The sequence below is a fragment of the Pithys albifrons genome, chromosome 2 (assembly GCF_047495875.1).
Source record: "Pithys albifrons albifrons isolate INPA30051 chromosome 2, PitAlb_v1, whole genome shotgun sequence".
NCBI lineage: Eukaryota > Metazoa > Chordata > Aves > Passeriformes > Thamnophilidae > Pithys > Pithys albifrons.
This window is the reverse complement of record NC_092459.1, coordinates 7,756,605-7,768,762: the sequence shown is the minus strand read 5'-3', so window position 1 is coordinate 7,768,762 and position 12,158 is coordinate 7,756,605. Positions and strand designations below refer to the sequence as shown.

At 43.1% G+C, this 12,158-nt stretch overlaps 1 protein-coding gene across 1 annotated transcript in view; it reads right to left on the bottom strand.

The window, feature by feature from the left end:
• Positions 1 to 5,868: 5,868 nt before the first annotated feature.
• The window catches only part of LOC139668255 (protein LYRIC-like), a 30,222-nt gene continuing 23,932 nt past the window's right edge, over positions 5,869 to 12,158 (bottom strand). The window contains exons 8-11 of the mRNA XM_071547787.1: positions 10,888 to 10,994; positions 10,049 to 10,168; positions 8,466 to 8,595; positions 5,869 to 7,981 (exon numbers count right to left, since the gene is read on the bottom strand). Coding sequence (XP_071403888.1) covers positions 7,926 to 7,981; positions 8,466 to 8,595; positions 10,049 to 10,168; positions 10,888 to 10,994 — 413 coding nt within the window. The 3' untranslated portion in view covers positions 5,869 to 7,925. The remainder of the gene's footprint in view (positions 7,982 to 8,465; positions 8,596 to 10,048; positions 10,169 to 10,887; positions 10,995 to 12,158) is intronic.

The following is a 12,158-nucleotide window of genomic DNA, read 5'->3' as shown; positions in this document are numbered from 1 at the left end:
CAAGAGGCTCTGAGGTTTCTTGGTATGGCATCTTCAAGGACAGGTCTGTACCTTGTGAATTTTGCCATATGCTATACAGTGATTTTTATAATAACTAAGCAAATTCTGTGATAGATAATCAATTAATAACATTATCAATTAATAAGCCTAAGTCCCCCCAATCAAACCCATGATCTTTTGTACCTCCAGTTCTTAATTCTATCCCACCACAGCACGAAGCGGGAGTGGAAGGGAAGGTGAGAGAGAGTGGTGTGTGGTTTTGGAGAGTCTCGATGGGGGCACTGAGCTGGGAAGTGCTATTCCTAAAGCACAACACCTGAGCAGAGCCTGGAGCTTTGAGGTACTGCCGATGTCCCACGGCTTTTGCTGAAATCCAGCCAGTAGAAGGTTTGGTTCACATGAACCCTTTTGCTATTCTTTTGTGTTAATTCCTTGGATTAAATAATATTAAGATTATACTAAGAGGATGTGTCACAAGAGGGAAAACAGAAGAGGTGAAATTCAGTCCACAGAGGTGCTTTACTTCGTTGGTGAGTGCAAGTCCCTGTTGGTGAGTGGGTAATGGAAATGCTTCATTAGTCCCACTGAAACCTGCAGGTGCTGCACGTGTTACTACACATGTTAATTAGAAATAACATGTACGAATCCAAGTGCTGCCCTTGTCCATGTATGTGCTAAGAGGTTTCTCCACCACTTAGACACACAATCATCTGTTCCCACAGAGAGCAGGACCTATAAACTTTCCCTGACCCAAGGGTTTCTGCAGACCTGAGTTGTTGATACAGAAATGAACAGTTTATTTTAACCTTTTACATGCAGCTGCAAGTATGTCCTTCTTGGCACTGTGCAATCAATTTGAGACACTCACAGAACCATAAATATTTGCTGTGCATATATACACTGAGCTGTATGTCAGTATTAACACTGAGTTTTTTCACTCTGAACAATGAGAAGGTAATGATAGTGACTGTGCTTGTCCTTTTGATATATTCCAGATCCTACAATTAACACATTTTATTGTTTTAGCTGCTTAGTCTATTTTTAAACATGAGCTGTTACTGAGTTGTTTGAAACTATTTACTTAAAGGCTTTAAAACTGACCTTTTTATTTTAAATCCCCAGCGTTCCATAATTGGTGTTTTTATTTCCTTAGGGCATATTTCATTTTTGAATAAACATGTTGTAAGTGTTGCTAAGACTGCTGTAATGATCCTATTATAAACTGTTGTTTGTTTCTTTAGTGCTCCTAATGTCCTCAGCCCTGTGCACAGATGCCTAATTATCAACACTCTGATTTAATGTAGCGAAAAAGGACTAATTTTAATCAATATACTTGCATCCATGTAAATAAATAGGGAAAGAATGTGCATTTTGTTGTAATCAGTCATTTAAAAATCGGTTTTCTCACAGATGGCACTTTGGGAAGCCTAAGCCAACTGTTCCTGCTGCATGGATGCCTGAATTGATTACATTGTTCTGTGGAGCTCACAGCCTCTCCTTCCTGTTGGTGTGTCCCTGTGTGAAACAGGAATTCACAGTATGTATGTATGGCCAAACTTTGTGAACGAAGATTTGGGAAGGGCTCTCCCCACGTGGCTGTGCCCTTCCAGCCTGCGCAGTGGATTTTTTAGGTGAGGCTCAGCGTGCACAGAACTGGCCCCACCATTTAAGTCCCATCATCTGCCACGGCCGAGCGAGCTTGGACAGTGACAGGGAAGTCCTCGGGACTATCACAGCACCCGGTACTAACCGGGGCTGACCCTGCTGAACATCTGAGATCTGATGGGATCGGATGGCAGGGAGGCTTTAACTGCCCGGTACGGTCTCCGCTGAGACTTGAACTCACGGCCTTGTGATCCAGAGTCCAGAGTGCTCACCATTACACCACGGGACTGCCCAGGAATTCACCGTACTAGGATGAGAAGTGAAAGCCAGACCCACTTCCTGGAGCTTGGACATCAGTTTAGAAACACCTACATCCCACTCAGTCCAAATGGTTTGTGAGGGAGGGCAAGTGTTGCAACCAAGATCTTGCAGTTCTTGCAGTTGGGCTCTTTGTGTTTGCTTGGATCACTGGCAGCTCTCATGTCAGGCTCAGATCTTCAGGGCTATTTTCATGAGATGAAAGAAATCTTAATTAAGTGTTCATATCTTTGTCAGCCAGACTCAGAATAAAAATTGATGCGATTCCCTTGAGCTTCACTGCTTGTTATACCCTGCAGACAACAAAGATACTGGGAAGAATAATGTGAATCTCATTTAACATCACAAAGAAGCCTTCCACAGCAGGATAGACTGATGTGGAACTACTGAATGGGCATTAAAACCCTCTCCACTTTCTCTTCCCTTAAAAAAAAAAAGATTAAAAGAATATTTTGAGAATGATTGCATTGTTTTGCATCCTTGGGGGAAGAGAGAATAGGTTAATGATTTTAGTCTTACTCTCTGTGAAAGATTCCAATTCTTCCATGCCACAAGCAGCCCAGATGACCTCAGGCAAGACACTTCCTTCTAGCTGAGCCTTAATTCTCTCTTTTTTCCTAGTTCAAAGAGGATTTTCGAGGCTAAATATATTAAAAACTCAGGGGCTCGGCTTACAGTCATGACAGCCAGAGCAAAATCTGAGAGAGACAGAGAGTGCTGGTGATAAAACTTTTCCTCCCAAATAGCAGAAAGACCTTGGCATGCAGCACCAAATCTCCCACACCAGTAAGAGCAGGAAGCCCTACCGACCTGCAAGTCCAAAGCAGTTGCAAAAGAATGGTTGGGATTCCTTTACCAGCAGGACACTTAACTCCTTCCCTCTCAGCAGGTAGGGAGGGTTTGATATCGCAGCGTTCCTCATTAGCCAAACTAGTTAGGGCTTTCAAAACCCACGTCTAGACAGGAGATTTGCACTTCTGTCTTGAGAGGGCTGGGCAATGTTTTACCAAATACAAATTAGTTTTGAATAATAATATTTTACTAAGGTGGCAGCAGAACAGCTGGTATCAGGTAAATGAGAGACCAGGCTGCATTCTCCTTCAACTTCTTCAAAAAATTTAAGTTCAACCCATGCAAGATGTCAAAGCCATGGTGTACTAAGACTGTAAAAAGGCAGTTAAATGCCTCCCTGACACCCGATCCCGTCAGATCTCGGAAGCTCAGCAGGGTCAGCCCCGGATGAGTACTTGGATGGGAGACCTCCTGGGAAATGCCGGGTGCTGTAGGTTCTAGTCCTGAGGACTTCACTGGCACTGTCCAAGCTCGCTCAGCCGTGGCAGATGAACCTCAGGACTGAAACGGCGGGGCCAGTTCTGCGCACGGTGAGCCTCACCTAAAATCCACTGCGCAGGCTGGAAGGGCACACCCACGTGGGGACAGCCCTTCCCAAATCTTCATTCGCCAAGCCACACACACACACATTGGCACTTTGACTGGGTTTGCAGTTTGGGATGCCGGCAGAGATTTCCAGGAGGAACACTTTGGCAGGTGACTAATGCTGCCAGAAGAGCTCAATAAAGGCATTTATCACATGTCTCTGTAATGTGCACAGGAAAATTATGCATGCAAAGAGAAATCAAAGTTTGATAGAAAATAAATTTTAACAGGTTTCTGACATTGATGGGACGATAGAGCGGTAAATTACTCTTACAGTGGGCCTTTTCCCCAGGAGACACAGGGAGGTTTTTTCTGCGACCAATGCATTACAGTGGCACTTGGTAGGAGAGGACCTTCCCTTTGCAGATGGGAACATCTGCAGGGCTGAATGTCAGGGATGGCACATATTGCAAGGTTCAGTTTGCCTTGAAAATACCCCTGGGTCTGGTTCAGTACAATCACAGAAGGAGAAGGTTTCCTATATTTGATCTTTGGAGCCCATAACTTGAAAACCCTCTCTCCTAACAATGTCCAGCTACCCTATTCAGTGTTATGGAGCAGACCCATGTCGTGAGCATCATAAAGAAATTACTTGTGCCAGGCAATTAACGTGTGCCTGCTACTCAGCTTGTGCAGATTTGTCGGCTGTGCCACCGATCTGCAGATTGGGTGGGACCTTGATAATTATAGACAATCACAATGATCAGTTATGGGTAATTACGGACCAGCAGGCCAAATTCCTCTCTGCGGTTGCCCCAGTTAACCCTGGCAGTGTTATACCATGGTTAGAGTGTGAAGCAAAGCTTCAGCCTCTGCATCTGCATCCTGCTGTCTGCCTGCAAGTAAATGCAACTTCATAGGTCAGCAGTTCATCAGGTACAGCATCAACCATGTCTTAAATGCCAGAGATACTGTGGACTCACCGTGTATGGATATGGCCCTAATTATTAGGGATACAGCCAATCTTCACCTTCAAAAGGCTGCCCACAAAAAAGAGCATCATTACAAGATAGAGCAGACTGAGTTTAAGAGAAAGTGGCAACTGAAAGCTGTGCACTTCATCATTTGCAGCTGCTGCTGTACCAGTTAATTGCTCCTAACCAGATCATAGATGTTTCCCAGCCACACTTTGTCCCACCTCCCACACCGTGGCTGCACCAAAGGGTTGATTTCCAACCACTGAGCCATTTGCAGACACAGGGAGAGCTTTTGGCTGCTCCTAAGGCCTGTGCCTCTCAAGCAGCTAATAAATTGCTTAGGGCAAAGGCAGGAGGAGCCAGATGGACCTAGCCCATGAACTGGCAATTAGACTATCTGGGTTGATGAATGACCAGAGAGAGGCTACTCTAAATGTACACTTCTGAGGGATAACATTCAGCTATAGCTCAAGCAACACTTCAGCTTGTTGGAGGGATACTGAAGCTTCTTCTGTCTGAGGAAGTACCTTAGTCTCCAGCTAGCAAATATCAGAGACTAAGAGAATGCACACATCTGGCATGTTCATTTAACCCTCCCAGAGCCAGAAGGAGCATAGCAGGCTGATGATCTGCACAACCTCCCAGAACAGAGGGCGATCCATGTTTTAGGACAGAAACCAGGGAGTAACCCGAACATGTGGTCATGAAGGGGTGTTTCATAAGGAACTTACAGGTTTGTTTTCCAAAGCATCTGCAAAGACCATGTGTTAAGCCATGCAATAGTCTTTCAGTCTCTAAGGGCTGGGAAGAGAAAGAATGGAAGTTGACAGCAGTTGCTGAGCGCTTTTGGTTTGGTTTGGTTTGGTTTGGTTTCATTTGGTTGTTTTTTTAAAATTATCTCCCTTTAGAACACTTTCTCCTCCCTGGGAGGAATGGCACTGAGAGATGTGGTACAGGAAGGCTCCTGGCACTACCACAGCCCTGTCAACCAAGTGGGACCCAATATACCTTTCCTAAGTGCTGACAAAGCAGAGGAATCACACAGCAGGCTGTACACATTGCCACAAAATTTTCTCTGAAGAGTGCTTTTCAATTATTTAGGAAAGCCTCCAATCTAGAGTATTTAGTTGTAGGAGTGTATTTTCTTTACCTATATTAGAATGGGATATTAAATAATGTGCTGCTATAAACTGTTGAGCCCATCTGTATTACAGTGATGGATTCCCATTCATGAAACAGTGGAGCCGGAAGAAAAATGCAGCTCTCCAGATACCACTGATGTCACTAACAGGAGTACTGATGAATTTGACAGAAAAGCTGGATAATACAATCTGCTGCTGCTTGTCATCAGCACCATAGTCAGCTTGGCAGTGTTACAGGCCTCTACTGTTTGTTCATCCCAACAACAGAAGAGTATCATGAGGATTTCCTAAACATAAAAGGGCCTAGATGAAGGGAATCTCTTAAAAAACATTTATAGTACCTTGAAGAAGCTCAAAAATTAAATGGTTTTAGCCAAAACCACATGCTCTTACTGACACACATACAAATTAAATAAAACTACTCGAGAGTGTTGGGCTTTGGATAAAATTTTTTCATTTTTTTATTATAAAAACAGTGACATTTTAAATACCGAAACACATTGAAATAAAACATAGTTACAAAGACATCAAAAAGTCTGCAAGCAGATATAGAGAAAACAGCAGAAGAAATTTTTTTTTTTTGAGGACAGAGGTTATCTTCAATGCTAAGCAAAGACCATGGGCAACATCCTGGCCCCAATGAGGCCAATGAATGTTTTCCATTCCCTTCAGAGACAGCAGAACTTTGCTCATTACCCACATACTCATTAGCACATCTTCTAAATCCTTGAACTTGCTGTACCTGTTCCTCCAGTGAGGCCATGTATTTTCTTGTTATGCATCTGCTCTAAACCTGTTACTTTCCATATAAAAGCCCTTTGGTCTAGTCAGTCAGTCATAAACCACCAATATTTTGCCTACACTGAGACACGACCACCAGGATGTGCAGAATCTAGACAGTGGGCTGCTAATGGTATCACTTAAGGTTACTCTTCCTCTGGTTGTCTGAAACAATCTTGCTGTGCTAAATTTCAGAGCACACTGTACAGTTCACTGCCCTAGAAATCACAGCACACGAGAACTGCCCTTTACCATATAGTAGCTAAACTCTAAACACAAATACATTGCTGCAGTTAATTGCTTCTCTGAAAGGTATGGCTGCTTTGACAGCTATGCAACAGGTGAAGGCCATCAGGTAGAGGTGTTGAGCTGCAAGTAAAGCTCAGACAAGCTGGGATCGGGGTGGCTGCGATGGCAGAAGCACAGAGCTCTCCTCTGGCTCCATGATGCAAGCAGGACTGCAGCTGTGGCAGTGTAAAGCCACATCCCTGGTTACTCAGTGTCCCAGTGAAATGGGTTTCACAGCATCAGCCCAAACCCTGTGAATGTGCACACACTTACCGTGCACTAGTAATGCAACCTTCCCACACCATCTCCAAAGGCACAGAGTCGAATGCAGATGGAGGCTTGACAAACACACTCATCCTTTCAGGCAGCACTTCTGGGATGGGTCAAGTCTGAAGAAACCTCCCAGCTACCACCAAAGCTGCAGCTCCTACAGGGATAAAGGGCTTCTGCCTTTAGTGGTGTCAGCTCGGCATTGTTTATAAACCGCAGTATTCAATTGTAACACATTCTCTCCTCCATACTGTGAGCCCTCTGACAAGGAGAAATACACACTCTTCAATAAATACTAAACACATTTTTTAAAAATTTCACTCACAAATTCAGCTTATATTAGAATATTCAAGTAACAAAATGATAAAAACTTCCAAACATCAGATTCAGAAAAATGATTTAAAAAAGTTACTGCAGTCTACTCTAAGTACAAATGCAACATGCTTTGGACACACAGACTTGAACATTTAGCCCACCATGAAATCCAAGGAGAAAAAAGGGTTTAGACCAGCTTTCCAAGCAAGTTTAAAACTTTCAGAAATGTTCCCTTGTAGAGCAGGCTAGTCTGATGTGGGGCAACAAGTATAAATATAGCAAGGTACAAGGCAAAAGTCTGACTATAGCAGCCAACAATGATTTAAAAGATTTAGGAGGTTTGAGAGTGATCCTTTGCCTCTGAACAGTTCTTCCTTCTGTACATTACTAGCCTGTCGATGAGCACCTCTGCAGAAATGCCAGAGGAGACCAGACTAGCTGGTGGATCCTCCATGGGACTGAAGTACAATCACAGTCAGGTACAGCCCAACTAATTCTATAATGGCATATAACACTACAAGTTGACAAATCACATGACAGTGAAAAACTGAAAGGACTTAATGCAACCAGACAAACCCCATTCAACACCTTTTGATTAAGGGCAGCAGTTTGCAATGAACAGCCACTCTGTTTCAAAACCACCTCCTGTGCCCAGCCTGCGCACTCTCTCTGTTCTGTCACACACTCATGCTCTCTGGCTCACTGCTCCTCTTCTCCTCTTCCTCTCACTGGGAGATCTCCTGGAGTCTCCCTTTGCTTTGGGCTCAGTGCGGCATCGCAGAAAGCAGAATCCTTGCAGCTCATCAGCATGCCTGCTCCATCAGGTTGTCACTCCAGCAGCTGCACAACTCCCTCAAGTCTCTTTCTTCATTTTCTTCCTCTTCCTTCTCTCCTTTTTTCCAGATACACCTGCAATACAAACAACAGTGGCCAGTGCACAATCCAGTGGCCAGTGCAATTCCATGTGCAATCACATCCACGAGAACTGTTGGCTTTTTGCCTGATAAAGGGGATTTAAGGGTTCTTAAACGTTTTACAAGGGCCATCTACTTTCAAGGGGACTCCAAAGTCATGGGGAGGGCTCAATGTTTTTTAGTGGGCACTGATTCACTCATACATACATTTTCTTCCATTTCATCTTGAAAAGCACTGTGCAAAAATTACTGTCACTAAATGCAATAGTAGCTTTGCTCAGTAACTAAGAGGAACAGGAACAGGTATCTGTCACAGAAAAGCCTCTGTAATACAGAATAATGCAGAGGCTCTCAAAGAATTAACACATACAGCTGAAGGAGAAGCATTTTACATATTCACTTAAAAATGCATTTGTGAACAACTCTCAGATTACATATTATTCTGAAAATCCATCAGACATTCAAAAATAATCACTTACCATTACTGGGTGAATTATTAGCAACATCCAGGGATTTTCTGAAGGAAGCAGAGACTGCATCACTGCTATGGTTTGTAGATATCAAGTCCCTTGGGCCTTCTTCCATTCTTGTTTGCAAACCTTGCTGGGGCTTAATTGAAACAATAATACGCTTCACTAAGCATGTGAGTTAAACGAAGCATATGCAAGTACAAAATATGAGGAAAAATGTCATTATTGGGGGCATTTAAAGAAACTGTAGGACAAATTATTTTTTACATGATTAAAATATTCTGGCATGTCATTTACTTACCTCATATTTATTTGTTTTAGAGGGGATTAAAGTGCTGAAATTGTCTTTCATTTCCATTTTCCCCCTTGCTTCTCCCAGTGAATAGAAGAACACCAGGAAATAGTGAGGTGAAAGTACTGGCATTGTGTAGTTACACTGAAGAGTAAGACATGCCCAGGGACTGCTAACTGACTACAGTCCACAGAAATACTGGAGATAGCACAAGGAGTGTGATGAGAAACTTTGTGGATCTTACTCCATATGTAATTTAATCTTTTTTATATCCGTCTCTGAAGGATGAGCTTGCACACCAGCAGACACCAGCATTTGCAGCTGACATGCAAGATGAGCTTCTTCTGGCCCACCATAAACATGCCAGAAGAAGCAATGCTGTCCTGAGGACTCTGAACAGCACTGTTAAGATTATTCATTAAGGTACATACAAAGCTGAACCAACTAATTGGATGTGCAAGAGCGCGAGTATCCTGGCAGCAGTCTGGGAACTGATGGGCTGTCCAATGACTATGTGGATTGTGGTCAGTGAGTTGGTTAAAACATTTTCACTTAAAATGGGAGCATCTGGAGTTCAGGGAGCAAAACTGCCCTGAGGATCATGAGAGACCACAGTGGGTGTGACAGGAAGAGAATTTAAAAAAAAAAAAAAGCTGTATGCGTCCAGAAAAACATTCCGTGGCAAATGAATGAAATACAATTAGGATATTTTGTGGGGTTTCCCCCACATTTCTCATTTCACAGGACAGTAAGGACATTTCAGCCAAGGACTGGTTCAAAACCTTGTCAACATTCTGATCCTTTGCACTTCCAAATGAACTGACATCCTCCACAGCCTTTCTCTGTTGCACTGTGAGACATTTTTCTCTCAAAAAGCTTTTCACTGGTGTAACAGTTGCTTTGCCTTATCTTCACTGGCGTTCGGGAACTACCTTTGCATTACTGTTTATATCTCTGACCTTCAGCTACAGATAAAACACAGCCCAATTTTACACCAAGCTTAGCGTGCATCTGGCTTTAATCATGAAAGAAAAAATGCTTAGGCAGATGCATTCCAAGTTAAGTGCACAACTCTCTGTACTATAAAATCAAACTGTAAATATGTTAGGGGATACCATGTTGCAAAACTCCACAGTTCACTGTGCTCGCACTTTTATGGGAAGCTAGGGAGAAAAGAGGAGAGGAAACCAGAAGACAGAGAGGGAAGAAGTCACCCTTAGGTCACAACATCTTAAGAGAGAAGATAGCCCCCTCTGCTCCTGGAAAACCAAACACTACTCTTGGAATACAAAATACTCACATGCTTCAGCCCAGATCCAGCCCTTGCTTCCTTCACTTCCATTTTCTTCTTCTTCCGCTGTGTTTTGCTTTCGAGTCCAGAAAGGCAGAAACGAATGCTTGCTTTGCCTTTTGGCAAATCCTGAAAGCATCAGAGATTTTGTAAGAGGAGTTCAGGGAAAGGTAATTCTTGGGGGTTTTTTTCAGGAAAACCATTACCTCCAGGAGTGTGTGCTGACAGTGAACAAGCAGGGTGTCTCTCTGGATAAGGTGCATACCTCGCTTAATACAGCTCTTTGCAAAAAGCTCAGCATGCTCTTCCCACTGCTATCCAAGGGGAACATTTTCCTGGGCTTCTAGAAAGCATTTGAACAAGAAGCCTTCTGCTTCTACCTCTCCACACAAGCTACCACTGTATCACTATCAGCAAACCCCCTTATCAGCAGGCTTAAATAATATGTCCCAGCCGCCTGGGATGCTGTGAAGGCTGGTGTCAGCCATGGACTCCACACCTCTTTTATGGCCCCAGTATGTGGGAAGGTCAGCAGCAGTAGAAAGAGTTCATTCATGAAAGGTGACACACAGTGTTTGCTGCTTAGGACAGCAATGCCATCAGGATGATGAACTCTCAGAGCCAGCCAACTCCCCCCAACCCATCTCACACATCCTGCAAGTGTGTCCCCCAGCTCCAGCTATCTCAGACAGGTCAGTGGAGTGATCACGTCAAGCATCTCCTCCCAGCATGAGAAAGCCCCCACAACCAGAGGAGCCCTGCTCCAGGCCTGCACTGGAGACCCCAGGCTGGATGGGACTGACCCCAGTGGGGCAGGTCTCCCTCGGCCATCAACATCACTGCCTCACCTTTTCCTTCTCATCTCCCATCTGATGTTCCTCATCTCCAGTCCAGTTTCCCCACTCTTCTGTGGGAGCCTTCCAGTCAGAGTCCAGGTCAATTGCTGAAGGGTCATCTACTAGGGAGAGCATACAAATGACTTATGTTCAAATCCATATTACTTCCCAGCCTCACACAAGTAGCACAAATGCTACAAAGAATGCCTGTTATCTTCTTGCTTACCCCTGGAATGTCTGGGTGTGCATGTGTCTTAAATGTATCAAATAATTTACAAATTTATTTTAAAAGTTTATTAAAGCATATACATTGACTGCTAATTCACAATTAGTGACTGCATTTTTCAGGACAGGAGGAAAATTAAAGAAGGGCAGAAAAACACACAGGAATAAAAGCCTTTCCAGTCCCAGCTTTGAGAAAACAAGCTTTACAAAACTAATAGCATGGCTTGTCAAACGTTTTCGTTCAATTTCGTGGAGAAGGATTCAAGCATATCCAGAAACACTGGCAGACACAGCAGTCTCTTCCACTCACTGCAACACACCATCCTCTGGGCAATTATTTGAATGAAAGATTAATATTAGCAAAGGATTTGTGCATTCATTAATGCTCTCATTGATGTTTGCTTTCTTATAAAAAATAGAATCAAGTACATGCTTCACTTCATCTTCCTTTTCCATTTTCTTTTATTGAATGTAAGCCAGCAAAGCACCATTACTGCACTGATTTTCAAACCTGCCTAATATGCAACTCTAAATAGGCATGAAGTAGGTAACACCTACTCTGCATCAATACTAATCATCTCATGGAGGCTAGGCAAAAAACTTATCAAAATCTTTTAGATTTCTGTATCTTTCAGCATCTGGTACCTTTGAAAATCTGGCTGCAAGCCCTCAGCTGCCGCTCCACAAAGCACTGGCAAATGATTCTCATGCAAGAAGGCAAAACAGACCAGTCTTATTCCTTTACCCAAACTGAATGAGGTGCAAAAAAAGCACATAAATCAGCATGAGATGTTGAAAGAACTACTTGATTATTTTTTAATAATTTGAATGCAATAACCTTAAGTCGTTCCAAAAGGGAGAATGACTTCAAAAACACAGCATATAATAACTCTTAGTTGATTATGCCTCTTAAAATGAAAGAAAAATACTTAAAAAAATTTCTCAAGCTGGATGGAAAAACTTCTAGTTGAACCAGAGCCAAAACCAAAAGCATGCAGGGATGATAAAAGAAAACTGTTTCCAAAAAGTTGCTCTGACAAAGTTTGCTGCCAAATGTC